Source organism: Zingiber officinale, chromosome 10A (assembly GCF_018446385.1).
Source record: "Zingiber officinale cultivar Zhangliang chromosome 10A, Zo_v1.1, whole genome shotgun sequence".
Taxonomy (NCBI): Eukaryota; Viridiplantae; Streptophyta; class Magnoliopsida; order Zingiberales; family Zingiberaceae; genus Zingiber; species Zingiber officinale.
The window spans coordinates 69661216-69689192 of NC_056004.1; the positions used below are offsets into that span (position 1 = coordinate 69661216).

Consider the following 27977-nt stretch of genomic DNA (forward strand, 5'->3'; position numbering starts at 1 on the left):
CAAATAATATAGTTTCTCTCTTCCTTTTATTACATGCAATCTCTCTCATCTTTTCTCTTTTCTCTCTCTTTTATATACATGTATGCAATAAAAAAATTCATCCAAAAAATTACGAATCTCTCTCTTCCTTTTATTGTTCGAAAAAATCTTGAATCTCTCTCTGCCCTTTTTATTATTCATTTGAAAAAAATTGAATCAATTTTGATTTTATTGTTGATTTTTAAAAATCAATAGTACTATAAAAAGTGATTTAGAGTTTATACTTTATAATGTTGTTGATTTTCGAAAATCAATAACACTGAATGGAAATCAACAAGACAGTGAAGAGTATTGTTACTAATTTTTAAAAATTAATAATACATGATTGATTTTCTGTGTTACTATGTTGCTGATTTTCTGTGTTGCTGATTTTTAAAAATCAGCACCACACAATAACACAAAAAATTAATCATGTGTTATTGAATTTCAAAAATCAACAACACACAATAACACAGAAAATCAATTTTGTATTGTTGAGTTTTGAAAATTAATAACACAGTGGTACTGATTTCGTGGCATTGTTTGATTTTTAAAATTTAATAATATAATGATATTGATTTTTAAATTTAACATCACTATATTGCTGATTTTAATATAGAAAATTAATCTGTGTTATTGAATTTTGAAAATTAATAATATAATTGTGCTGATTTCTAAAATCAGAGAAAAAGAGGAGAAAGATTGAATGTGATTTTTATTAGATAAACAAGAGAAATTATATTATTCGGACATTTTAAAAACTAAATACATGACTATGGAAAATACATATTCACCGTTGTTCGGTGAATAACCCTAAATCCATTCCTCACTATATTTATTATTGTCCTCGTTTGTCCACACCGTTCTAATTTTGTACATCGTGACACGTCGAAGTCCTCAATTCCACATCTTTAATCTCTACTTCTTGCGAATCGCGATCACCTCGCCTTCCCAATCCCAATCCCAATCCATTTGGCGCTGCGAAAGCAAGAAGTGGGAAGCCCTCGTTTCACCTCTCCTCCTCTGCGCTGTCGTTGTCTAACAAGGGAACTCGCAGTTTCATCTTCAGCACCAATGCAGAATGGTTATCCACACTCTTCCTCTTCCTTCCCTCCTTCCCCCATTCAACCCCAGGTTCTATCCCTACCTCTTCCGAATGCTTAATGGTGTTACAGAACAACGAATTCACAGTTGAAGTGCATGCTTTATGCTTTACAGGAGGAGACTTGAAGCAAAAGCTTCGGCCACGGTAGGCAACCCCGGATCCGGCCGCAATAAAGCTAACCTTTCTGCCAGGCGCCAAGAACGAGTCTTTATTCCGAACTACTGTGATGGAAATGGCAGGGCCTTCCCCATCAGTGATTTTTTCAGACATCCAACCGGCATGGAGGCCCTCCTCAACACCAGAGCTTTGCAAAGATTTGAGCTATTGGACGCCAATACATTTAGGTTGTGTCTTGATCTTTCCAGGAATCCTAGTTTTATTGAATAGGAACTATAAGAATTCGTCCAGAATCAAACCATAACAGGCACCCTAGCTGTATAATTTCTTGTTTATCGTCTGTTTCAATATTGAGTGCACTTCTAGAAACTGACGCGCATAGTTCTTGCTCTGTTTTTTTCCCCTTCTTCTTCTGTCAATTGTTCTTTAACTAGATGATGCTATACGCAGGTGCACTTTGTATAAAATTCAGTTTTTGAAGTTTGAAGTTTCCCCTGTAATAGACCTTCAGGTGACTCCAACTGATAAAGATTGCACAGTTGAAATGTTGTCTTGCAGGGTAAGTGCTTAAAGCCTTAAACATAGAGATAATTAGATAGCTGAGCTATAATTTTTTAATTTTGACCCTGAAATGTCCTCACACCACATTGGATATGATATGAGACTATTCCTTGTTTGGGGTGGGAGGGATAATGTTAATCCCTCCCAACAATTTCATTACATATGAGTTCAAACTTGTAACCTTTGTGCAGAAGTCCCCTAGATCTAATTCATTTCATCATCAGACTAAGTAATTATTGGTAGTTAAGTTATAATTTTTATTCAATGAATGAATTTTGTCATTTGTAGAATGGTCAATAAATCCTTCAATACGTCTTAGATGTGTGAGTAAGGACCTATCAAAAAAAAATTTACTGATTCATTTGTTCTTGGTCAGTTAATAAATTTGCACAAAAGCATTCGGTTTATTTACATTCCTGTTTTTGTCTCAATATTCCATCTATGAATCAGGGAAGATTCCATTTTATCCTAAAATGGCTGATGTACTAGAACTAAATATCAATTCTAGTAGATATTTGATACAAATTCTACTCATGATATTCATGCAAACTAATGATGAAGGAGAAGATAATAAAATGAAACCAGAGACATGATGAGCTCATTGTCCTAAGGCAAAGTTTTGACACTCATGTGAGTGACTTTGAGTCTCTAGTGCTCCAAGGTTACAATCAATGCATGACAATGCTATGAAGACAACCTATAGACCATTTGTTTTCGAAGCAATAAAACATCAAAGAACATAAGAAAAATGAGAAAAGAAAGATGGAAGAAAGGAAGGAGAACAACTTTTCTTTGTTGAGAGGATATTTAGAACTGAAAAATCTACAGTTCTTTTTATGTTGAGAATGAGTGACATTTCGTTTTCTTTTATAGAGGCTGACACTTCAAATCCACAACGACTGAATAGCTGTGTCCTTTCAAAAGATAAACTTGTATAAAAGTAAAAAAATAAATTAAACTGTCAATCATACCAGCATTGCACCCGTGTGCCCAAACTGAAGTCATTCTAGGTGTCTAACTAGGCACAACATGTGTTCATGCAAGTGTGTTTAATTCAAAACCAATGAACAGTCCTCGAGTCACATGCCTTTAAAGCTCCAAGAGCTCAAAGAAAGTTGAGTGCTTAAGTGAAGTACAGACTTGTAAAACTCATGATATGGGACTAAAATATTGTTGAGGGCTTTTGGGTTTTCCAATATAATCCCTCGGGAGACTGTATCCTTTTGATATATTGACACTATGATCTGTTCACTTGTGCATGGGAGATTGAATATGTAGTATCTTAACTTCAACATGTTCCTTCATACCCATCATCACAAAGACACAAAGGTTTGAGATCATATTGTAGTTGGGTGGAACTCTTCCATCCCAAAGTAGCTGGTCGTTTGGGAGAAAAATACCCTCTTCATCTCCAAACACCAAGTATCACTGCAATTGCTCATGTGTGACTTTGAGCATATAGTACTTTGGCTTCAACAAAATATTCATTGTTAATATGCACATTAGACTTGGAAGCATTATATAGCACCTTGTTCAGCTTTGCCTTATAAAGTGTATTGATTTGACAAATGACTAGCATGTACTATTTTAAGATAGATTATATTTCTCACAACTAACATTATTATATAATTTATCTTATGTTTCTACTGATCAATAAGGTTATGTACAACCCAGAGTTCCACTATCCTACTTAAACCACTATTTGTGCATGTACCTCCCTCCATATTCGTGAGGCCGGTACTAGGGGGACCGTTAATGTAGCGGATCTACATTTTAAAACATGGACGAAACAACAATAACAACTAAGCCTTATTCCACTAGGTGAAATTGACTATATGGATTATTCTACGCCATTGGACTCTATCCTCTACTATATCATCTATATTAAATAAATTTTATCCTGTCTTATTGTTACTAACCAATTTTTTTTTTCTCTTTCTCTTCCTCGTTTGATTTGCATATTTGTTTCGCATCACCTAACTAGAGCATTTATTGGTTTAGTTACCATCTTAAATGTGTCTCCCGGAGTTTTTCCATTAATGGGTGTAACCTTGACTTTCTTTCTTCTCATTTCTTATCATGTTCATCTTCGTATGTTCGCATATCTATCTTAACATTCTTATCTCTACAACTCTTATCTTCTGCTCATGTGCTCGAGTTATAGTCCAACATCCGGCTCTATATAACATAGCAGGTCTGACCGTTGTTTTGTAAAACTTCCTTTTAAGTTTTAGAGGTATTTTACGATCACAAAGAATACTTGACACTCTCCTTCATTTCAACCATTGTATTCTATAAAACATGGGTGAAACAATTTCAAGAAAAAGCAAAGGTTTACTTAAAAGACTTTGTTCAACTTGCACATTCTACATGGAAGTTTATGATCTAGTTGTATTTGTAATCTATAATTTACATGGAAATTAACTTAACTTCTATCACTTTGAAATGATTGTGATGGTTTGATAAGACTATGACTAGGTGATTGGATATAGCCTTTACAATGGATAAGAGGTAAAAGAAGGGTGGATCATTTTTTGTTACATCTCAGCTCTAGGAGCATAAAATATTTTGGTTCCAAATAATTTTCTTTATGAGATTTGAGTCATTTGTGAACATCTTTTGCAATAATTGGATTGCAGAAAATGCCTTTGTTCTTTTTTCTTTATGTGTTTGTTTAAGCTATCCTTCATTTGGCCATTTTCGTTTCTCAGTTTGAGGGTTCAAAAGCAATAGAAAAACAAAACCAACTATTCTCAGGTACACTATTATTTGTTACTTCTTCATAAAGTCCCATAAACTAGAGATGTACTTCTTTCTCCTGAACTATTGCGTCGGTTAATATTAATCATTACTTGCTAAAAATTTAGTATTTATTTCTCTATGTAAATCCTACTACCTCGATCATTTAGTTTTCATGACTAATTATTAGTAATATGGTGTTACATGGAGTGACAAGGTAAGATTCACATGGTCAACCCAAATTATTGACTCTACCTTTTAGCATGGAATGCATGATGTTATTTTTCAAAAAAAAATTGCTAGATGAAATTTCATGTTCCATTTAGATATACTTTGGAGCTTACTCCTAGATGCAATGCATGCTCAACTTGCTGAACAACATCTTGCTGACAAGTGACAACATGAATATGAACAACAACATATAAATTTCAAATTCCCAACAGAATGTTACAACATGAATATGTTAGAGTTGAGAGGAGAAAAGAAAACTAATTTTTTGGAGATACACTAGATAGCCCCAACATTATAAATCAATGATATCTGTTCTAGCTCCTAAAAATAGAACATAGATATCAAATATGCACAAACTGCATAATCTCTCTCATGCTTAATTTTGTTGCTGAAATATCAAAAATGAGTCTCCCACTAAGAGGTTAGATGAAGGTATCGATAATATGTTCTTCAGAGGAGACCTCTTAAACTGTTTTCTGGTGTTGAGGTTGCAATCTTTACTTGCAAATGATGTGATTAATGAAGCCCTATAAAGTCAAGATCTTCCTTCTGGATGTTGAAGGTGTTCGAATATTAGGATTTACATACTTAGTGACACATCTATTCTGAAATTTAGGGAAAGTAAAATATTTGTTGCTTCATAACAATGAGAGGACCATTACATGTGGTATGCATGGCCTCATAAAACCCAGAGTAATATGGAATTAAATCCACTAGCTTAAGAACTACTAATCTAATACCTCTATTATGAAAAATCAGTCGAATAGTTCCCTATAACTATGTATACTATTAATCAATAAAAAATTACAAGTAGGTCTCTAAAATTAATGGCATATATATTTAGGTCCTTAGGTTTATAATAAATGTATTGTGCAAATTCAGTTTGGTACATATATACTCAATTTTATGCCCTATTAAGGATTTGACTAGCATATACTAACAAATAAGGTACAATTTAATTGGATTATACTTTTTCTAATTAAGTGACATTGATTCATCTCTTGATATTGAATTGGAGGCTATTTACATGATAACTTAATTGCCACAGGAAAAACTTTTTTAGCTGTGGGAGCATACTTCAACGCGGTCATCAACTATATAGCCTAGATGAGCTCATATATTACTAGGATATGACCCTATACTTTATGTTTGCACTTGATTTGGTTAGAACAATTTACCTAATGCTTTCTAGGATATTAAATTGCCTCACAAAAGAACATAGTTCCAATGGATTGAATTGTCTATTTGTAGACAATTTGCATTAGTGCGCTTCATAATTTGAACATAACTTTAATCCTAAAACAAATCTTTTCTTAGAGAGAATTGTTGAATTGTTAGCGCTTGTTTCATTATGATGATGACAAGATCTCTAGAGAAAAATTGAGTATAAATGAGGTGGCAACTCTTATAAATATAAGATAGTTCAGTTTCCTATTACTCTTTGAACTCAGGATAGTTCCTTAAAATCAATGTGAAATTATCTATCATAATCCTAGTCATACTAGAAAAGAGAAATCTCCTATGCTTTGACCTACATAAAGATTTATTTCTTACACAGTAATCTTCTCCTAAACCATATGTCACACCCAGGGGTGTAATTCCTGCTCACTGGGAGGTACCCCACTCAATGAAAGTATACCTAGGAACCATATAATCAAGATAACAAAAGAATTTATCAAATTCATTTATTTATATATATCATTTTCTTTCTATACAATGAAAAACTATACAGATAAAACAATAGATGAAACAAAATGTAAAAATCAAACCAAACAAGGAATCCACAAATCGAGATCTCTTAGCAACTGAAGTATAATTCAGAATATCCATTGTTATTTTCAAAACAACCTTTCTCATCTTAATCCCAATAAAAAACTCATATGTGACCATGAAATAGCATATTATTTAGTCTCCAGTGGTTTAATTATTTTAAACATTCCATTTCACTATTTTAAATCTCATTTGAATCCTTTTTTCGAAAACAATTATGTAAGTGTATATAATCCATTTATCTGGTTATTCATGCACAAGGAAATGTATAATGAGTCAAAAGGATCGAATTTACCCACTTTTATATACAACAAAAGTTTTGAGTGTCAGCAAATCATTGTGTTCCACTAGAATTCGTATCTACAAATATTCTATGAAAATACTTCAAATACTCAAAATGAAACCCAATAGAGTAATAACAAAATTTGAACATTATCTAAGACTCAAAGTCAATATATACCTCATAACATTCCTTCAATTGATAAAACAACAAACGAAATGCTCAAGCCAATCGAACCCATACAGCGAATTGTAATTAGTCCAATTGAACCAAGTATTTTTCAATATCAATAAATCGAATCAATCCTTACCCTCAATCGGTCCTTGTACACATGACAATCTCCTGAATGAGAATATCAGAAGATTCAAAAATAAGGAAAAACTATGTTGCCCCTTGGTTTGGCAAACAGGAGAGTCATCGGCTCCTGCCTTTGGCACTCCGGCACCAGGTGGCAAAAATAGCTACACTTGCCACGAGAACAAAACAAAGTAACAATATTTGCTGCTGTTGGTTAGAACAAGAAAGAAGTGCTGGACTTACTTTTGCTGGAAGAGGACAACAACTAAGTTGTTGCTGCTGTCAAGTGAAGGGAAGAAAAAGATAAGGAGCTGGAGTTTTGTTGCTGGAAGAATAGAAGGTCGCTTGGTAGGAATAAAAATTCAAATAAAAAGAAAGCTATTGAGACAGTAAAAGGGAAGGGAGGAGAACCTTTCTCCTCTTTGCCGATGGCCTTGGCTAGCTCTGACAGGCTCTGGCGATGGCTCGCTCTGGCAGCTGCGGTTGGTGGTTAGAGTTATTGCTCTTGCTGATTAGTTGGTGTAATTGCTGAACAAAGAAGGAAAAGGTTGCTGCGGAAGACAACAATTATCTTGCTGCTGTTGGCTGGCTGAAAAGGAAGCAAGGTGCTGCTCCTATTTAATGGAGAAGAGGAAAACAGAAAAGGAAGAAGAAGAGAGGCTGTTGGTGCTGGAAAAATGGTAGGAAGAAGAAGATAAGAAGGGAAGGAAGCTGGCCCATTGAAAGAAGAGGAGGTGGGTGATTGACGCATGGAACCTTGTGTGTGTCGGTGGAAGATAACCCCTATCCCTCCTCTTTCGTGTGGGATAGACATCTTCCTCGTGTGCCCGTCCGATGACGCTCTCCTAAAGGAACTTCCTCAAGTGGAAGACTCTTAGCCTAGCTGGATCTCTTCGGCTTCAAGCCTTGACAGGTCCTAACATATACATGTAGCCCGTAACCTCCTAGGGAACCAAGGGTGACACCTGATAAATGGCCTGACCACCCAGGCGACACTTGGTTAACGTCTCAACCTGGAGGGTGACACTTGCCTTTGAACTCTCTCCCGGCTGTTGGGTTGGGATCGAGCTATATCTCTTGGCCATCGAGTCGGGATCGATTCATCTCTCCCGGTCACCCAATCGAGGGATCGACTTATCCTTCCCGGCCTTTCGACAGGATAGAGTTATCTCTTCGGCTGAATCAATTTATATTTATTGCCCATCCGATCGTTTGTTTGACTATCTAGGATAACCTTATCCTTCTTGGCCTTTCGGCCAGGATTTAGTTATCTTTCTCGCCCATCTGGTCGGGATTAATGGCCTTTCGACCAGGATTGAATTGTCTCTGCTGGTCGGCCGATCGGGGATCAAGCCATCTCTCTCGTCGATCGGCTAGGATAAACTTATCTTTCCTAGTCTTTCAGTTAAGATTGAATCATCACTCCCGATCTTTCGATTGGGATCAAGCCATCTCTCCCGACTGACTTGTCACGATCAACTTATCTTTCCTAGCCTTTCAACCAAGATTGAATTATCTCTCCTAGCCGTGTATAGCTCAGATCGAGCTATCTCTCCCAGCCACCCGACCGCGATTGATTTATTCCTCATATCCTTTTAGCTAGGATAGAGTTATCTATCTCAGTTGATTGACCAAGATCAACTTATCTTTTTGACCTTTTGGCTCGGATATAAGCATCTATCGTGGTCGTTCGGCCGAGATCAAGCCATTTACCTTTTAGCTAGGATAGAGTTATCTCTTATCGCCGACTGTCGAAGATCAACTTATCTTTTTTTGACTTTTTGGCTAGGATTGAATCATCTTTCTTGGTCATCCGGCCAAGATCAAACCATCTCTTCCAACTGCCTGGCCTGGATTGAACCATCTCTCGCTCACCCGGTCGGGATTGACTTATCCTTGTTGGCCTTTCAGCTAGGATAAAGTTATCTCTCCAAACTCGACCAAGATTAACTTATTTTTTCTGCCTTTTGGCCATGATTGAATATCTCTCTCGGTCATCCGTCCCAGATCAAGCCATTTCTCCCGGTCACCCGGTTAGGATCGACTTATCCTTTCTTGCCTTTTGGCCAGGATCAAGTTATCTCTCTCGGCCATTCGACCGAGATCGACTTATCTTTCATGACCTTTTGACCATGATTGAATCATCTCTCTATAGTTATTTAAGGTGTGAGGCGCAAGGTGCGACACACACCTTATCGAGAGAGGCATTAGCCGCAAGGTGAGGCACCCACCTTACCTAAGTAAGGTGCTTTAGGTATGAATTTTTACAATTCAAAAGTATATAGGGAATTTATATCAAAATATTTCACTAGTTTATAAAATATTAAATAATAATATAAATATATAATTCACTAATAAATAAATACATTATAAGCATAATTCAAATAAATATGTTATACACATAAATATAAAATATGTTAACTAAAAACATTTAATCTAAATATTTAAAATATGAAAATAGAAAATATAAAAACTAAAAACTAAAAAATAAAATAATTTTTTTAAAAAAGGAATATATATAGATAATTTTATTATAGTTTAATTAAATTTATTTAAATTATCCATACTATAGTTAGGACTTGATTGAAATTATTAACTTGAATTTTATTTAATTAAAAGATAATTTACTAATTTACTTCCTGATAATCACCACCCACAATTGCGGGACTCGCGTGACGCATCGTGGTGGACATGGGCTTGCACGACTGTTTACCACGGGGCTCGTACGACTGTCCGCCACAGGGCTCGTGTGACGCCTCTATCATAGGCATGAGGCTCTCGTGACGTGTTCACAATAGCCACGGGGCTCACGCGTTGCCTCTATAGCCATTGTGGCCATGTGGCTTGCGCGACGCCTTTGCGACCGCTGTGAGGATTGACCTTTAAAATAAATTTACTTCAATAAGTTGAAAAATTATGCTGTACATGTGCCTGTCGCCTTTAAAAGGCATGTGCTTAAGCGTGCTTTTTTCAAGTATTGTGCCTGAATTACTACCCAGGCGTGCCTGGTTGCGTCTTGTGCTTAGGTGTAGCTAGGGGCGAGCCTTTCACAACTATGATCTCTCCTGACTGTCCGATCGGGATCGAGCCATCTCTCCCAACCGCTACTTTCATCTTATTTTTCATGACTTTTCGGCTAGGATTGAATCATCTTTATCGGACGGCCGATCGAGACCTAGCCATCTCTCCAGACCGCCCGACCAAGATTGACTTATCTTTCATTGCCAGGATTGAGTTATCTTTCTCGGTGACCTGCCAGGATCAACTTATCTGTCATAGCCTTTCAATTGCATTAGTAGCATTGTATACCCATAGGGGAGATAAGCTAGATTGTGTTAAAGACCTTTTGATGTAACCTATGTAGATTCTTCTCCACTTAAAGCTCTAGGCAGCCTTGCGAGTAGTCTCACAATAAGATCAAGCAACCAAGAGGCATTGTTGGAACTATCAATGGTTAGAGGCAAGAAAGACTATGGAGCAAACAATCTACCTTGAAGAGGGTCTCTAAAGGACGACTAGAAGTAGGAGAATAAATTTAGAGAGTTTGCTTCTCATCATAGTCCGGATCTTTTACTGATTCAATGATGGTAGAGCAGTGCCATCTTAAAGATTAGGCTGCCGACATCAACTTAGAGTCACAAAGGAGGGGCTAATGTTAACTACTTGGATAGAGCCAACGCCAAGAGTGTATGTCAACAAGGTCAGACACATGCAAGGGAGGTTTGTTAGTGGTTAATAGTGTAGATGAGACTAGTGGTGTTGTGGCTGGGGATTTTTACTTGCGGCGAACAAAGAGCACTAGTGGCAAAATTGTCACCATTGGGAATATTATGATGGACGCGAGATGTTGATGATGGATAAGTGGTGGTGTGGCACGGAAGAGGTGGTGGATGGATGGATGGATGCATAAGGTGAAGACGACTTGGGGGGATGGAATATGAATGTTGAAACTTGATGCGACACCAAAATTGAATCTTAAATTGTCAAAGCTAAAGTACTAGGATAACTATCTCATGCCCTGACCTATAGTGTAGCAGTAGGGCGCCCATGGAGTCTCCTAAGCACTCACGGTTCGATTTCCAGCTACGGTGCATTGTAGGATATTTTCCTCTAGTGGAATCACAAACTTGGGATATTGGACTGCTCGGCCGTTCGTTGCGAGCACTTTTGGATTTACCTTGATTGTCGGTGGGAAACTTTCATGGGTTCGTCATTTTCAGGATTAGTCGGCCCGAAGGGTCCCAGTGCTAGATTAAAAAAGATAAAGAAAAAAGGATAACTATCTCATACAAAAAAAAAATAACAAAAAGGAATTTCATTATTTCAAGGTGAAAATACATTAAAAATTACTTTTCTTTTATAGACTTAAGCTTTACATATTAAGGACTAGATTATTAATTAGACTATTTCACCTTCTATACCAAAACTTCTTAATATCCCAGAAGCAATTGTCACCTCTAAATACTTCCGTAAAAAGATGATCACTGAGTTAACTCTTTAAAAAAATATTTTTTTAAAACATAATTTTCCTTATTTACAATATATACTCAGCTTGTCATAGCCCTACTATAATCCCCTTGATATAATTATTGTTTGTTGTTGGGCATACCACACTAACCCAAGGGAGGTTACATGTCCTTTGACCAATTTTTTTTATAAGTAAACAATATATATCAAAGCAAGACCAAGGTATAATATCCAAAAATAGCGTCTTATGTACACTCCCAAAGTCCGATAGACATGGATCTGTACGTTTTTAAAAATTTCTCACTCTAGCCTTAGAAACAACCTCCTCTGAAGACACACTCAAAGACTCGTAGCATTAGCCGATAGGTAGACATTTCCTGCCCTATATGCAGCCACTCTTTGACCCACCGTCATAAGATCACTACAGGAGGGCACCCAAAGAACAAGTGCTCTTGTGACTCCATTTCTCGCCTACAAAAGACACAACACCAATCCTCAGGTAGTTCAATTTGCCTTTGGTGGGAAGTTGCCTCTAACCTAGCAGCCGAAGCATAACTGCATGGCTAAGTTGGATGTAGGGATTCCACACTGTCCCCACCCAGGGCTTCTTAGGATTGGGATGCCTAAAGAAGTCAGAAGCCCTAACCACACCTTCGTTTGCTCAAACCAATCTACCAAACTCTGCATAGCACGTGCTACCCAGTACCCATAGAGATAAGGTCACGGAACTACAATAACCGCTTGATCAGCTGGGATGCAAGGAAAACTTTGGGGCACACTGATGGCATGGAAGAGAAAGAAGCACTGCTGCATAGGTGAGATTGGACTCACTGGTGAAATGGGAGACTGGACTACTGCTTGCTCATGTCTCTCATAGTGGAAGAGGGTAAATGCATGTGGCGGTGTGTGATAAAAAAGGGAGATCAAAGAGAAGAACTGCAACAGAGATTACTCCTACTGATCTCATCCTTAATAAAATGTGGCAAAGATATTAAAAATGTCATCCCTGCCTTGGTTTCTTGAGCTCTCAACATTTGTCATGGTCACCAAAATTAAGTTAGGTAAGTACAAGGTTGAAGGATAAAACTTTTTGGGTGTTAACTTCTAGTGTGGGCCCAAAGCTCAACCCAACATGTCCAACGTCAGAATGCTTAAATGAACTGGTTTAGGCATAAAAACAATACGAGATGTTTTTGAAATACATATAGAAACCAGAGGTCTTTTATACATAACTTGATATTAATGTGGTTTCATCGGCAGCTTATCATTCTTCTATGATATGTTCTTTTCCTGCAGCATTTATGAGAAATCATATAACTTGGGAGGCTGATAATTCAGAGCCATGCTTGGTTGTGGATGTGAATTTGAGAATTGCACTTGACGTAAGAAAAACTATCCATTCTAATGTTTAAGTTTGCTATCCATCTGCACCACCTTTTGCTGCATACACCCAGCAAATATCACATCTACTTGTGTTATATGCACCTTGTAGGATCTGCTATGTTTCATTCTCACTTGAGCGAGCTATCCAGTGATATTGCTTATGTGACATCATGCCAAGGAAAGAATAAATGGGAAAAGATAAAAATTATAATTATAATTAATATATCTAGTCAAGTTACAACCTTTTTTTCCCCATAAATTGATGTTAACATAAATTTTGTTTTCTCACTGCTATATTGTCGCCAACTAAGGCTACAAATCAATGTGTATGTCACACCCCAAGTTTGTCCCCATACTCATTTGTAGGCCATGGCTCCTCATGATTAGGGTTTGATGGTCTATTGGGTACTTGTTAAGTGGGAAGTTGCTATACAACCATAATATAAATCACAAGAAATGTTTTAATATCCACAACTATATTCACTTAATCACATTACGAATAATTTGTTAAATAAAAACTCAAATTCTACCATTATGTCACATTACGAATAATTATCCCCGATAATAGAATAAATCAGTAAGTGCATGGAAATATCGTCAACTAATAAAAAGATATCGATCTCACGAGGACTATGAATCAAGTACTAGTCAGAATGACAAAATAGGTTATCTAGATAATCACAGGTGGTTGTGTTCGCAAGGGAGCTTGAGAGAATTGAGAGAGAGGGAGTGAGAGAGTGGGAGAGCTGAGCACGAGAGAATTGAGGGCGAGATAGAGAAGAGAGCTGAGTTAGAAAAGTGAGGGAAGGGGAAGTGATTCTAAGACTTTGGTTTTATCTAAATGATTATAAACACCTAATCTATATTTGGTTTCCTGTCCTCAATGTTTATTCGTGAAGGTAGACTAACCTTTGTATCCGATGTAATCTTTTGAAACTACACCGGCATATTAACTTCAATTATCTCCTACTTTCAGAATGGTCAAAATTAGGAATTGCTTCCTAAGGAGACCCTGTCACGAGATCCCACAACCCCTAAATGACCACTCCCATTATGTGACTGATCCTGTTTGAAAGTTGAGAAGACGGAACTACCGGTGATATGACTGGAATGTTGACCAAGTCGTCATGCCTTGGAGGGGGAGGGTATGATGAGCTGTCTTCTATGTTGGCCAAGTCGTTTGAAGTCCTTTGGTCAATGCTATCCGCAGCCAGCGATCGGATTGTTCCGATCCCTGGTACTCCGATGCTCGAGGCAGATCCAACGAATATATAAAGAACAGAACCAATAGTAGAATAAGGAAATGCGTATAGAATAAGGATGGAGAACGTACCCTAGCCCAGGGGGTGCCCTCTGGTGGATCAGTAAGCTGGTTGTGGCGCTGATCAAGTTGTCGCAACCCGGAAGAGTAGCTGAATGCGAGCTGGATGAGGAGTTGGATACATGGAGTTGAACGCGACTTGGACCCAGAAGGCGACATGTAGGCAAGGACCTAATAGCGACACGCACACCGGGATATGACAAAGGCACGTACGTCGAGATATAACGTCGGTACACAGGCCGGGATATGACATCGGCACGCAGACTGAAACACAATGACATAGAAAGAACGAAATAGCGGCTCGATGGCCGGAACATAGTAGTGGCTCAAAGGCCAGATCAATGTCGAAAACATACGTCAATGTGGATCAGATATCGGATTGGTGTCAGAAGTGTATGACAACATGAATTGGAGGTCGTCTACGACAATGGGGGACGGTTACGGCTCGAGGCTGATCTTGCGCTAGTGTGGTCGGCCGTACCAGCGACGAACAGAGAAACGCATGCAGTGTCTGGTTGAGACGGCAATGCGGCGACCTGCTATGGTGCGAAGATAACAGCTAGCTATAGCACGATGACGACGACTGCGGAGTGCGACAGTGATGCCTGTGGCGCTAGAACGGGTCGAGAGTAGCCGGTGGCAGCTACTGAAGGGCGGTTGTTAGAGTGCCGGTGAACTCAGAGATAGAGAGAGAGGCGGAGTGTGTGCTGCCGGCTCATAGAGAGGGGGAGGCGGCGTCGACGTCCGAAGGTCTGTCCGGTAGTGGAAGTGGCTGCACGCGTGTGGGGAGGCGATGGTGAAGTGTCCAACGAGCAATGAGGGAAACGACGAGCACCCACTAGCTGCAGCCGAGTTATGGGAGAGAGAGAGAGCGAGAGAGCATGTGGCGATATCCTCGCATGGGTTCGTGGAACAGCTGTGGCGTGAGGAGTCGAAAGAGGCATCGACGGGCATGGCTGCGATTCTTAGCGATTGTCGGCAAGCAAGGCTGCGGTGTGTGGAGAGGGAGCGGCATCCTCCTTGGCTGAGGAGGAGGCGATGAGATGGGAGGCGGCAGAGGTGTGTGTTGGCCTGGAGAAGGTAGGAGAAGCCGACCACTGTGAGGGGGCGACGACCGCAGGGAATGACGCCGGAGGCGGAATGGGCGGCCACCCACCTTCCACCCTCATGGCGGCGGAAGGACCCCCGAAGAAAAAAAACCCCTTGTGAACAGTGCATCTCCTTTTTTTCAAGCCCTATACAGTGATTTGATCAAAATACCCTCCCCCTCTGCTCCTAATTCCACTGGGGTCCCAAGATATATTCATATCACAAGCCTCCCCTTTAAATCTAGTTGAAGGAGGCGCAAGTCTGACTGATTAGACCCAGCCAAACGAAAAGCGAAATCTCTCCTGAATGCAGAGTCCGATCACTGGGCTTATCGTATAACGTTGAATGAGTTGCTATGGCGATGCTGAGCAAGTGATTGAAGTAATACCGAGTGAGCGATGAGAAATGGTGTCGAGCGTATGCCGACAAGTGATCGGTTGAATATCGAGCGTGCCTACAAACGGAACAAAGCGAAAGATCAAGTAGTGCCGAGCGTGCGTATAAATGGAACAAAACGAAAGACCGAGTAGTGCCGAGCGAGAGATCGAAGAAATGCCGACCGAGTACTCGGGAGAATGCCGAGCGAGTGGAAAGACGATGGGCGAGTGGTGTCGAGCGCGCGACCGAGAAAATGTCGACTAAGCGACAGTAAACTGCAACCGGGCGATCGAAAAATGTCGATCGACTGATCGTAAAATGCAACGAGGCGATCGAAAAATGCCGACCGAGTAATAGGAGAATGTCGAGCGGGTGGACCAAGCAATATCAAGCAGACGGTGGGGCGATGTTGAGCAAAGCGATCAGACTATTATGCGAATGCTAGGCAAGAAGCAAAATGGGTGTCAACCAAGAAGTGAATGCGGGGTAGAACGATGAGTGAGGCGCGAACGATGAGTGCTGGGCAGAGCGGTGAGTAAGACGCGAACGATGAGTGCCGGGCAGTGTGGCGAATGAGGCGTGAGCGATGAATGAGATAAATGTCGACCAGGCGACGAGTGTCGAATAGAGCAGCAAGTGAGACCAGCACCTGATCAAGGAGAGAACCCGACCGACTTGTTGTTGTGCCCGACCGAGAGCACCTGTTCTGAACATTCAAATGACTCATGTCCATTAGGAGCTATCACTGCACAAATCAATCAATTAGAGTAATGTGATGCAATCATGAGTTTCAATCAAAGGCAGAACAACCCATACTCAAATATCTACAACCCTGGATGGAAAAGTCATCCTAATTTTTCCTATAGAAATAATCAAGATCAAGGACCATCTATGGGGGCAAGACCTAATTTTCAGTCCGGGTAGCAGAATTTTCAGCAACAATCTTCTCAAGACTTTCCTACGTCTAAAATTGAAAAGATGTTTGAAGAAATTATGTCCACTCAGAATGAAATGAAACAAGACATTTTAAAGCTCACTCAGAGAATGGATAATTCTGATAGACATCAAAAGATTTTGGAAAGTCATATTGCCCAATTAGCTTGCTCATCTTCTAGAGCACCAGGACAATTACCTGGCAAGCCTGATGTCAATTCCATGGAGCACTGCGACAAAATTGAGCATAGGAGCGGACGGAGCTTGGGAGATTCCCAAGTGACCGCTTCAAAAGGGATGCACACTGAGGAAGAGCTCTCTCCTCCAACACTAAATCAGATTCAAGATAATGAGGAGAGTACCACTAAGGTTGAAGAGACTCTTCCACTTAACCATCAAAATATAGCAGTCCCTTTTCCTCAAAGACTTATTATGTTAAAGAAGGATGAAGAGTTTGGCAAATTCTTAGAGAAGGTGAAAGAAATATGTGTTGAAGTACCACTCATAGATGTAATCCTTCAAATGCTCAAGTTTGCCAAATTCCTGAAGGACATCATGTCGAATAAGAGAAGGAAAGGAGATATAGAGACCATTGCACTTACAGAGGAATGCATCGCTCTTTTTGAAAAGAATACTTCCCCAAAGTTGAAAGACCTCGGAAGCTTTTATATTCCTTGCAATATATAAACTGAATTTATTGAGAAAGCTTTTTGTGATTTGGGGGCAAGTGTTAGCCTCATTCTTTATTCTATTTGTAATAAATTAGGTCTCAAAAATTTTAAACTTGCTACCATGGCACTACAACTTGCTGATCACTCCTGCAGGTACCCTATGGAAATCGTTGAAGATGTGCCGGTAGAAGTAGGTGGGAGTATAATTCCCACCGATTTTGTTGTGTTAGACATGGAGGAGGACCCAAAAATCCCTATCATATTGAGAAGACCATTCCTTGCTACAGCAGGAGCTATTATAGATGTTAAAAATCATAAACTTTCTTTGGTGATTGGTAAGGAACGGTTGGAATATGATTTATCTAAAGCCTCTAACCATGTCTCTTCTCTTCTGAATGCTTGCAGCAGGGCAAACATTTACAAATTGGAGGAATGAAATTTCCATCCTCATGGGAGACCACCAAACGAAGAGAATAATGTGGTGGAAAATGTTGGGAGGAGACCTCCCAACAAAAGTGACAAATATGTCTGCCCTCCAAGGGCAAGGAAAAGAGAAGAGTAATCAAGATTGGTCGAGCTAACGACCTTAAACAAGCGCTTCTTGGGAGGCAACCCAAGAGTTCTTTTTAATTAGTTTCATTCCATGTTTTTATTGTTCATTCGTAGTGTTTTTACTTAGTTTTTGCTTTGTTTTTTGGTTGAAATTTCACTTCCATGAGCTGGCTATGACTTCTTCATGGGCATGGATGTGTTGGAAGAGCTAGAAAGGAGAAATTTCATCAAGTGGAGCAAAACAGAGCATGACTGTGTGCTGTACACGACCAGGCTTATGGTGCAGAGAAGGGAGATGCTTGGGCCGTGTCTACATGACACGGCCGTGTGGAGTCTCCAGAGAAGAAAAAGTGCATGGCCGTGTCCCAGATACGGCCGTGTGAAGAATCCAGAGGAGAACTTCTTGGCTGTGTCTCACACACGGCCGTGTGAAGGAACCTGTGCAGAAGTATGCACTGGCCGTGTCATCAGACACGGTCGTGTGCTGATTCAGAGAAGGAAGCTGGTGAGGCTGTGTCCTAGACACGGCTGTGTCCTAGACACGGCCGTGCAAGGATAGTCGAGAGGAAGAAGGATATGGCCATGCTAATTGGCACGGCCGTGTGACTTAACCCGAAAAGGAGAAGGCAGGGGCCGTGTGGAGAAATCTTACCAGGCCGTGTCGCCTATACACGGCTAGATTCAGGCCGTGCCCCCCACACACCCTCCTCATCTCAACACCTTTTTCTCTCCAAAATTTCTCTCTTCTTCAACCTTTCTTCCAAACCTTTTCAGATCTAGACCTAAAACCCTTTCTTTTCCACAAACTTCATCTAGATCTAGATTCTTCTTTTCTCTTGGACTTAAGATCTCCACTTTCTTAACCTAAGATCTTGTTTTTCGAGATCTATTTCTTCAAGATCAAGTTTCTCCAACCCTAAACAGTACCCTTCCCTACTCAAGCTTGACAATATGTCCAACCTATTGAAGAGACTTCGCAAGGGTGGTGGTGGATCTAGTGGTGGAGACAAAGGGAAAGAACCATCCAAAGATAAAGGGAAACAACTAGTGCAAGGCAAAGGAAAGAGGACCTCATGCAACGAAGGTAATGACAACGAATTCAATATTGTGTTTAGAAATGATGATCAAATAACTAAATTTGCAATTCTTGTTCATAGAAAGATCGTGTGTACTAGGTATATGAACCCAACCGTTTTAGATATGATCAGAATCAGAGACGATATAGATTGGATGATTAGGTTTCTAGATTGGAGTGATATGTTGTACACACATCTACCTACTTATCGTCGCCTTGTTTTGGAGTTTCTAAATTCACTAGATGTCCATTTTGCCAATGAGGATGATTATATTGGCAAGATAACCTTTAGATTAATGAATCAAGAATTTCAATGGACATTTAGTGATTTCAACACTTGTTTTGGATTGTCTTTCGGTAGCTCTCAGAGGTTTGACTCTGGGTTTAATTGGAATAATTTTTGGAATTCTATCACTGGATTAGATCATCCCTATGAGCCCTCTAGAGCCAAGGCTTCTCACATGCAAAACCCTGTTTTTAGATATTTGCATCGAGTCATGAGCAAAACTATTTTTGGTAGAGGGGAAAGTGATGGAGTCGTTAAGAAAGTAGAACTCTATGCTCTATGGGCTATGTTGCATAAGGTCGATTTTGATTCCGGTTTCATTTTCTGCAACCCTTAGTGAGAGCTGCGAGGGCGTCTTCGGGATCGATAGTTCTTGGTGGGTTGATTACTCAAATAGTAATTAACTTGGAACTTGATTTAGATGGGTTGGAAGTTATTCATGGCAATGATATGATCGACATGGATGCATGTCTTGCTATGAAAATGATTATTCGGGATGAGAACGGTTTTGCATTTCCTAGGAGGAATGGTTTTCCTTTACCTCTTCCTTGTCCTGATCGAACTTCAATTCGCAACCCAGCTAATTGGGTAATCACTAATGTAGACCCCAAAAATCTCCCCTTTATCCGGAGACACAGAGCCGCACATTGAGCCCTTTACATCTGGATACCCGCAGCCTTCGGACACTCGGATCCTGCTAGACATTCTTTTGCCTATGGTACGGGTCCCTCCAGATTTGACTTTTCTGATTTTTGTACTTTTCTAGAAACGCTTCATGAGAAGCATGATGCCCAACGAAGAATGTTGGAAGGTCATTTCTCTTTATCAGATAATCAGTTTAGAGAAGTACAATAGCACTTTCGATTCACGAGGAATTTTCAAGGTCAAGTGGCTGAATTTGTTCAGGATTATGATATGGATCAAGGTAGAATGAGAGATTTTATGCAAAGCATGAGTGTCACTAGCCAACAAGTAGATGCTTTGTTTGAGTATTATATAATTCTGAGCGAAACTCCGGGTTTCCCTAGTTTTCCCATTGGCCAACCACGTCGTAGGCATCCTTTTCCTCGTCCTCCTCCACCTCCTCCACCATATTGATTTCATCGGGACGATGAAAAGTTTAAGTCGGGGGGGGGTGTCGAACCTGATTTTTCTTGTTGCATTCTAGTTTTCAGTTTTTGCATGTTTTCTGCATGTTTAGTTTTTGTCTTGCATTTTATTTCGATTGTCTTACTTGATTGCTTGTTTTGATAGTCACTTGACTATCTTTTGAAAAATCTTGTGGCATACATCTTGAGAATATCAAAACTTCACTTATATGCTTTCTTGTCTTCAAGATTAAATGTTAGCACGTTCATTATCTAGATTCATGATGTTTTAAGTGATGCTAGTAGTATGCTTAATGTATCTTTTTTTTCTCTATCTTGGGTAGTATGAAATAAGCTAAGTATCTATGGAGATGAATTTTAGTCTTGGCTTGACCTTAAGGATCTTATCTTCACTACATCTATATTTGATGCTTGAATGGTTGATATCGTTGAAATAGTCATGATTCATCTTATTTGTTTAGTACTTGATTTCCATGGTGATTTCTCAAACTTCATTTTGGTTACTGGATGAGGCTCAACTCATGCAACCTCATTTGGAAAAATCAAAATATCCCAACATTTGTGCTAAAAGTATATTTGTGAATAAGATTTGCACAATGCAAATACTTATGAAAAAAAAAAGTGTGAAAAGCAAAGAAAAAAAATGTGAATAAGGGATATAAAAAACAGTTGTCGTGAGTGGAATCTAACTAGTCACCCCTTTGAGACCGAGTTAGGTTACTGGGGAAATGACTGCTTAGCTTCTCTTGAGATTGAGCACGCCTTTGAGACCTTGGGTTGATTGAGAAATATGAACCAAGTGTGTGGCAAGTAAGTACCTATCACTGGTTACTAGTCTATCACTGGAAACATTAGGAATTCAAACTTGATGACGACTTGATTAGGACATAGATTGAAACTTGAAGAGTTTTGAGTTGTTTTATTCGCACTGTGCACAGGGTAATTATGCTTGAGCCAAAATTAACTTGTTTTCATGATCATGCTTGCTAATGAAACCTTTTGATAGAGTTAGGAGAATGCATTAGGGATATGAGAGCATTGTAGAGCATATGAATTTAGATTGCAGTATTTTGCTTGAGGACAAGCAAAGGTTTAAGTCTGGGGGTGTGATGTGCGTAGATTGTATACACTTGTTTAGCATGTTTTGACGCACATTCACATATTTTGCACATGCTTTGTCTACGTATTTTCATTCTTCCAGCTTTCCTTTTAGCATATTTACTCTTTTTATTCGGAGATCTGCTTTTGTGCATTTTCTGTACACAGGAGTCGAAATTGGTGAAGGTTTCGTGTTTAAAGGCTAAATCCGCAAGCGAAGCAAAGGAGGAAGGCACCATTCTTGTACCTCACACGACCCTGCCATGGGGGGTTGTCCAGGCCGTGTGGATGTAGCAGAGATGGAAGTTGCCACGGCTGTGTGAACCTCACACGACCGTGTAAAGATTTGAAGCCGGACGGAGCCCTGGCCGTGTACACCATACGACCATGTGAGATTTCCAGAGACCAGGAAGGCCCTGGCCGTGTATATCACACGGCATGCAGGATTTCCAGTGAGCAAGAGGGCCCTGGCCGTGTACACCACACAACCGTGCCAGGTTTCCAGAGGCGGAGCCAGTGCAGGCCGTGTAGGTCTACACGGCCGTGCAAGGGGAGTATTGGCAGAAGCAAGCCACGGCTGTGTACCATACACGACCGTGTAAGGTTGGCAGAGAAGGAAATGGCTCTGGCCGTGTGAACCTCACACGGCCGTGCCTCGGGGCCGTGTGGCGCCCGAACCCCACCTCTATATAAAGGTTTCTTCAAGATTTGAAGGAGATCTTCTCCCTTTTGGGGGGAATTGAAGATTTGGGCGTTCCTCCACCTTCTTGGAGGGATTCTGGCGATTCTAAGGGCGGATTTTCAACGTTTCGACTCCGAGGAGCGAGGATTGGATCCGAAGACGGTTTTCATCGTAGATAAGCTTTTCTTCCCTATCTTTTGTGGATTTGGAATCAAGATGTTTGTCTTTTCTTCTTCTTTTGGATTCTTTCCTTGTTCCATGGATTAGATCTCTTATTCTAGGATGGAGGGAGTATTTGTAATGGAGATTTGATGTAAACTCTTATGGATTTGTCAATATTTCTATTTTTATGATTTTGCCCTGTTTGTATCTATTTTTTCTTGTGTGGATTGTTGTGATTAGGGCTTAATTACCATGCTTGATTGAATGTTTGAATATCTTGTGGGTCTTGTAGAGGTAATTTCTGATTCGATTTTTCGAGGGACGTTCGTGACAGGAACATGCCCGTGTAAGGATGTTTGAGGGGTAATATTGAAGGGGAAATTAGGTATTTCAAGAGGGTAGGATAGATTGTATGCATTAATCTTGATATCGAATGAGGTTGAGAAGTAGTGATTTCTATGTTGATTTTCTGAGGGACGCACGTGACAGGCAAACCCGTGTAAGGACAACATAGGGTTCATTCCTAATTGATCGCATTTAGATATATTTCAGTCCTAGGCCGGTTGTCTATTGCAAGAGGGAACCGACAATCTTCTACAAATGATGGACAATTGAAAATGAGATTTGGTAGATCATTACATTGAATAACATTACAAAGAAACCAAAACTTCTAGAACATATCTTTATTATTGCCCTTATTCTTGTTTCTTATTCTTTTATTTTTTTGTTTACCTTTCATAGTTACACTTAGACTTTGTAAATCAATTGATTGGTTGTTTAGCTAACTCGCTTTGAGATATCTTTAGTGCTTATTCCAGTCCCTGTGGATTTGATATCTTTTATTATTACTTGCGACATATCCGTACACTTGTGGAGGTCAATAGAAAATTAGACAAGAAAAACCAAGTAGGGGTTTAGGTTATGAAAAGGGAAAGAAGGGAGATCAAAGGGAGGCACGACTAGTGCTTTCTCTCGGCGAAATTTACCACGAAAGCTCTATTTTCATCATTTTTTTTTCAGGTGCCTGACACGACCCATGTCGGCTGGCACTATTGCTCGTGTCGGGCGCTGTGGCTCTTGTTGGACTCTGCCACAAGCACCTGTGCTGGCACTGTCGCTCGTGTTGGGCGCTATGACTCTTGTTGGACTTCGCCACGAGCACCTGTGCTGGCACTGTTGCTCGTGTCTGGCGTTGCGGCTCTTGTTGGACTCCGCCACGAGCACCTGTGCCAGCTGTCACGACCCTTGCTTGACACGGGTGCTCGTGGTGAGCTTTGGAAATTGGGCACAACCCGTGGAGGCTTGCACGGGCGCCCGTGGCAAGCTTTAGAATTTGTCCTCGAACTCCCTTTTTGCTCCTTTTTACGTCTTATCAATGTGAATAACAAGAGCCGCTCTCCGAAATCATGCTCCTTGCTCCGAAATTAAGCAAAACAAAAGGTTAAAACTACGAAACAAGAGAAAAACATAAACAAAAATAAGAAAGAAACTTGAATTACCTCCCAAGAAGTGCTTATTTCATAAGCTCGACCCCTTATTAAGTTTATCAATGGGATAACTTTTAAACCTCTCTTGCGAAGGAGTCAGATATTTTATAACCCTTTTGCAAAGGGTTCTTGGCCTTGCATCTGTCTTAAACCGTGCTTGTGGAGGAGCAAGTACTTGCTTGCTCCAGGTCTCAAGCCATCCTTAAATATGCTCATCTTCAAATGGTTTCTATGAAATCATTATGTGGTTGCTATGGAAAATATGTCCTACCACAAACATGCTCAAGAAAATATTGATTTGTAGCTTTAGATATATCCAATGAAATTTTACCTACATCAATCATCAAAGTGAGTAAATCAGCGAACATGGTTTCATGTATGGTTAAGATGGGCTCTATCTCAGGTGGTGGTGCCACTAAAGAAAATGATTCTTGGAGCTCTATTTCCATTGCATAAGTCCTTACACTTTTATTATCAACAAGTTTAGTTCCTGCAACATCCATAGTGTCAAGTGGTTGTGTGACTAAAGAAAGTGATTCTTGGGGTATTGTTTCTACAACACAAGTCCCTACACTCCCATCCACAATATTATCATAAGTAGGACAAACTATACCAAGATTAGCATCAACAACATGAGTAGGCACAACTAAATCTATTTCTTCAAGTGTTTTCTTCATAGCTTCATTCGCATTGTTTTGAGTTGCAATAAAATTTTCACACTTGATTTATAAGTTGGGAAACCTACTATAATTATTGGTTATATGTCTTGTTGTTTCACACATCTCATAATATAGTTGTTGTTGCTACCAATCATTATAGTAGGGGAGAACATCATATTTTTCTCCACCTACTCTATATGTAGGGTAAATTAGTAGTGGACAATTATCAGTCATAAGCCATGTTACACCAAAGATCTCACAACAATAAGGAGAAAAATTCACAACATCAGATTGAATGAACCATTGATTTTGACCATCCATTTTGCTTATCAGAATAAAAAAAGAAAATGCTGAAAAAGAGAAGAAGAAAAAGAAATCTAGATTAATCACATTGCTATCCAACTAATATCAATTACAGTATCCGGCAACGACGTCAAAAACTTAATGGGATAGATTTGCAAATGCATGGAAATGCCGTCAAGTAATAAAAAGATATTGATCCTACAAGTACTGTGAATTAAGTACTAGTCAGAATGACGAAATAGGTTATCTAAAGAATCACGGTTGGTTGTGTTCGCAAGGGGGCTTGAGAGAATTGAGAGAGAGAGAGAGTGGGAAAGCTAAACATGAGAGAATTGAGAGAGAGAGGCAGAGAAAAGAGCTGAGTTAGGAAAGTGAGTAAAGGGGGAAGTGATTCTAGGACTTCGATTTCACCCAAATGATTGTAAACACTTAATTTATGTTTGGTTTTCTATCTTCAATAGTGATTCTTGTAGGCTAACCCTTGTATCTAATGTAAACTTTTGGAACTATATCGACATACCAACTTAAATTATCTCCTTTCAGAACGGTCGAAATTAGGGATGACTTCTTAAGGAAACCCTGTCATAAGATCCCACAACCTCTAAATGACCACTCTCCTAATTTGTGATGATGAATTATAATTCATCCATTATGCTCTATGTCAGCCTAGGATTTCTCGTAGCATACCGATCTACTCTTGTAGCCAATATTGATTATATTACTGAATTTATTAAATCAGGCTCTAGGGCTTTGTTTAAGACTATAAATGACCTTTTTAAGTCTGCAAATCATAGTGACATTCTCCCCCTTAGCAAAATACCCTAGAGGTTGCTCTATAAACACAGTCTCGTGCAAATTGTATAAAGAAAAATATTTTTCACATTTAGCTGATACATTAGCCAAGATTGATTGACAACCAAAGAGAATAGAACTCTAATAGAATTGAGGCAGTAGGAGAGAACGTTTCAAAGTAATCAATACCATAAGTCTCTGTAAATCCTTTGACCACCATACGAGCTTTGTGTCCATCAATAGTACCGTCAGCTCTAAATTTCAAAGTAAATACCCCACGACAGACAACAATATCTACAGAGGGTGGTGCAACCGTCGGTTTCTAAGTATCACCAGAGATAAGGGCAGACATTTCCTCATCCATTGTTGTTCGCCAAGCTGAGTGTTGATAACCCTCAGAGTAGAAAGTTGAAACTTCTGTAGATGATAAAGAAACAACAAAAGTGCGGAACGCAACCAAGATAATCAAATGAGATATGATTATACAAAGGATGAGTAGTGCAAGATCGACTACTTTTACGAAGAGCAATAGACAGATCAATATCAGAGGGGCTAGGAGCATCAGGAGCTGCAAGAAGAGGAGGCGAAGGACATGAATCTTGTTATGGCTGAGGACACCTTGTGTACACCTTTAATGGTTTTTGAGTCTAATGTTACATTTGTAGTAGGGGGCATGGATGGTGGGATAGGTAATGGAAGAGATGCTAATGTATCAAGTAACTGAGCTACACGGGGAAAAGGTATGGTTGAGACTCAAAAAATGTAACATTAGCACAGGTGTAATAGCATTTTGTGAGTGAGTCAAGATTGATATCCTTTTTGAGTGCGAGAATATTCAAGTAGGATGCATTCAATAGAGTGAGGAGACAATTTATCCCAGCCAGGAGTAAAATTATGAACAAAACAAACACAACCAAATACACGAGGAAGCACAAAGAAAAGAGATTTGTTAGGATGAAGACAATAGAAGGGGATATCCCTATGTAACATAGTAAACAATATCTTATTTATGAGAAAGCAAGTTGTGAGAATAACATCACCCTATAAAAATTGAGGAACATGCATGTGCCAAAGAAGAGTACGAGCTATGTCTTAAATATGACGTTTGCATTCAACAACATTTTGTTGGGAAGTGTGAACAGGAGGTTTAATGAATTATGCCATGAGAATAACAGAATATAGACATTGTCTTCTGATTGAACTTAAGTGCATTATTGGTGCGAAGAATGCGTAAGGCAGCAGAATATTGAGTTTTTATTTCATTATAAAATGATGTTAACACCTTAGGAACCTCACTCTTATTTTTGAATAAATATAACCAAGTCATATGAGAATAATCATCAATAAAAATTATAAAATACTGAAAATCTCCTCTCGACTCAATTCTACTAGGTCCCCAAACATCACAATGAACAAGTTCAAGTGTAAAAGAACTATGTTTATCAACTCTAGATGGAAAATAGTATGATGGTGTTTGCCGAACTCATAGGACTCGCACTGGAAATCAGTAAAAGGAACGGGAACTAAACTTTTGAGAGTAGAAGATGAGTGACCTAAACGATAATGCCATTGATAAGAAGTCACAGTTGCTGAGAGTGCCTGAGAACATGCATGTGTAACTGAATCCAAATAGTATAGGCCATCAATCTCATATCCTCCACCAATCATCCTCTTCATGTGTAGATCTTGAAAAATACAATCGGATGGATAAAAAGATACAGAAGAAGTTGTTAGCTTTTGTTAGCTGGCTTATGGATAGTAAACTAACAAGAAATTTAGGTGCAAAGAGAATATTTTCAAGAGTGATATTAATCGCGGGTTTGACATCACCACTTCCAATAATCGGAGAATAGGTACCATTGACTAGACGGACAAGCGATAAAGATGAGGAAACAAATGAGGAAGAAAAAACAGACTTATTACCGATAATATGAGCAGATACACCATAATCCATCATCCAAGACTTATCACAAGAAATAGCAAATTCACTTGGAGAGGATGAGACAACAATGGCAGAGGGAATGCTAGTAGAAGAGCGAAGCAATTTCTCATAAAAAGTACGAGAAACAGAGACTGTATCTTCATGATTGCCAGTGTAAGGTGATGAAGTCGATAGTTTGGTAGATGCATTATTAGTCGAGTCATGTTTACCAAACTTCCCCCAACACTTCTTGGAGGCATGGTTGGAACGACTATAGTGAACACACGAACGGTTACTCCTAGTGGTATTAGTTCCACGACCACGACCACGACCACGACCATGATCACGAATACTATTATGACTTGAAAGAATCCACAATCGCGAGCAGCCATAATCGAAGTGTTGAAAGATGAAGAAAAGCTAGTGTCAGGACGGCTCGTGGTCACACGAAGAACCCGAGATCAATGTTATCAAACTCGTGTTTGGACTCG

The 27977-nt window shown here is 39.5% G+C and overlaps 1 protein-coding gene across 6 annotated transcripts in view; it reads left to right on the forward strand.

The window, feature by feature from the left end:
* Nucleotides 1–874: 874 nt before the first annotated feature.
* LOC122027434 overlaps nt 875–27977 on the forward strand; it is a 37733-nt gene continuing 10630 nt past the window's right edge. For 2 of the 6 annotated variants that reach the window (XM_042586390.1, XM_042586391.1), the window contains exons 1-5: nt 875–1152; nt 1237–1467; nt 1691–1799; nt 4513–4558; nt 12882–12967. In XM_042586390.1, the coding sequence (XP_042442324.1) occupies nt 1100–1152; nt 1237–1467; nt 1691–1799; nt 4513–4558; nt 12882–12967 (525 nt within the window). In that variant the 5' untranslated portion in view covers nt 875–1099. Of the gene's footprint in view, nt 1153–1236; nt 1468–1690; nt 1800–4512; nt 4559–12881; nt 12968–17513; nt 17550–27977 lie in introns of those variants that run through there. The other 4 variants (XM_042586396.1, XM_042586392.1, XM_042586395.1 and 1 more) reach the window with 3 other exon arrangements.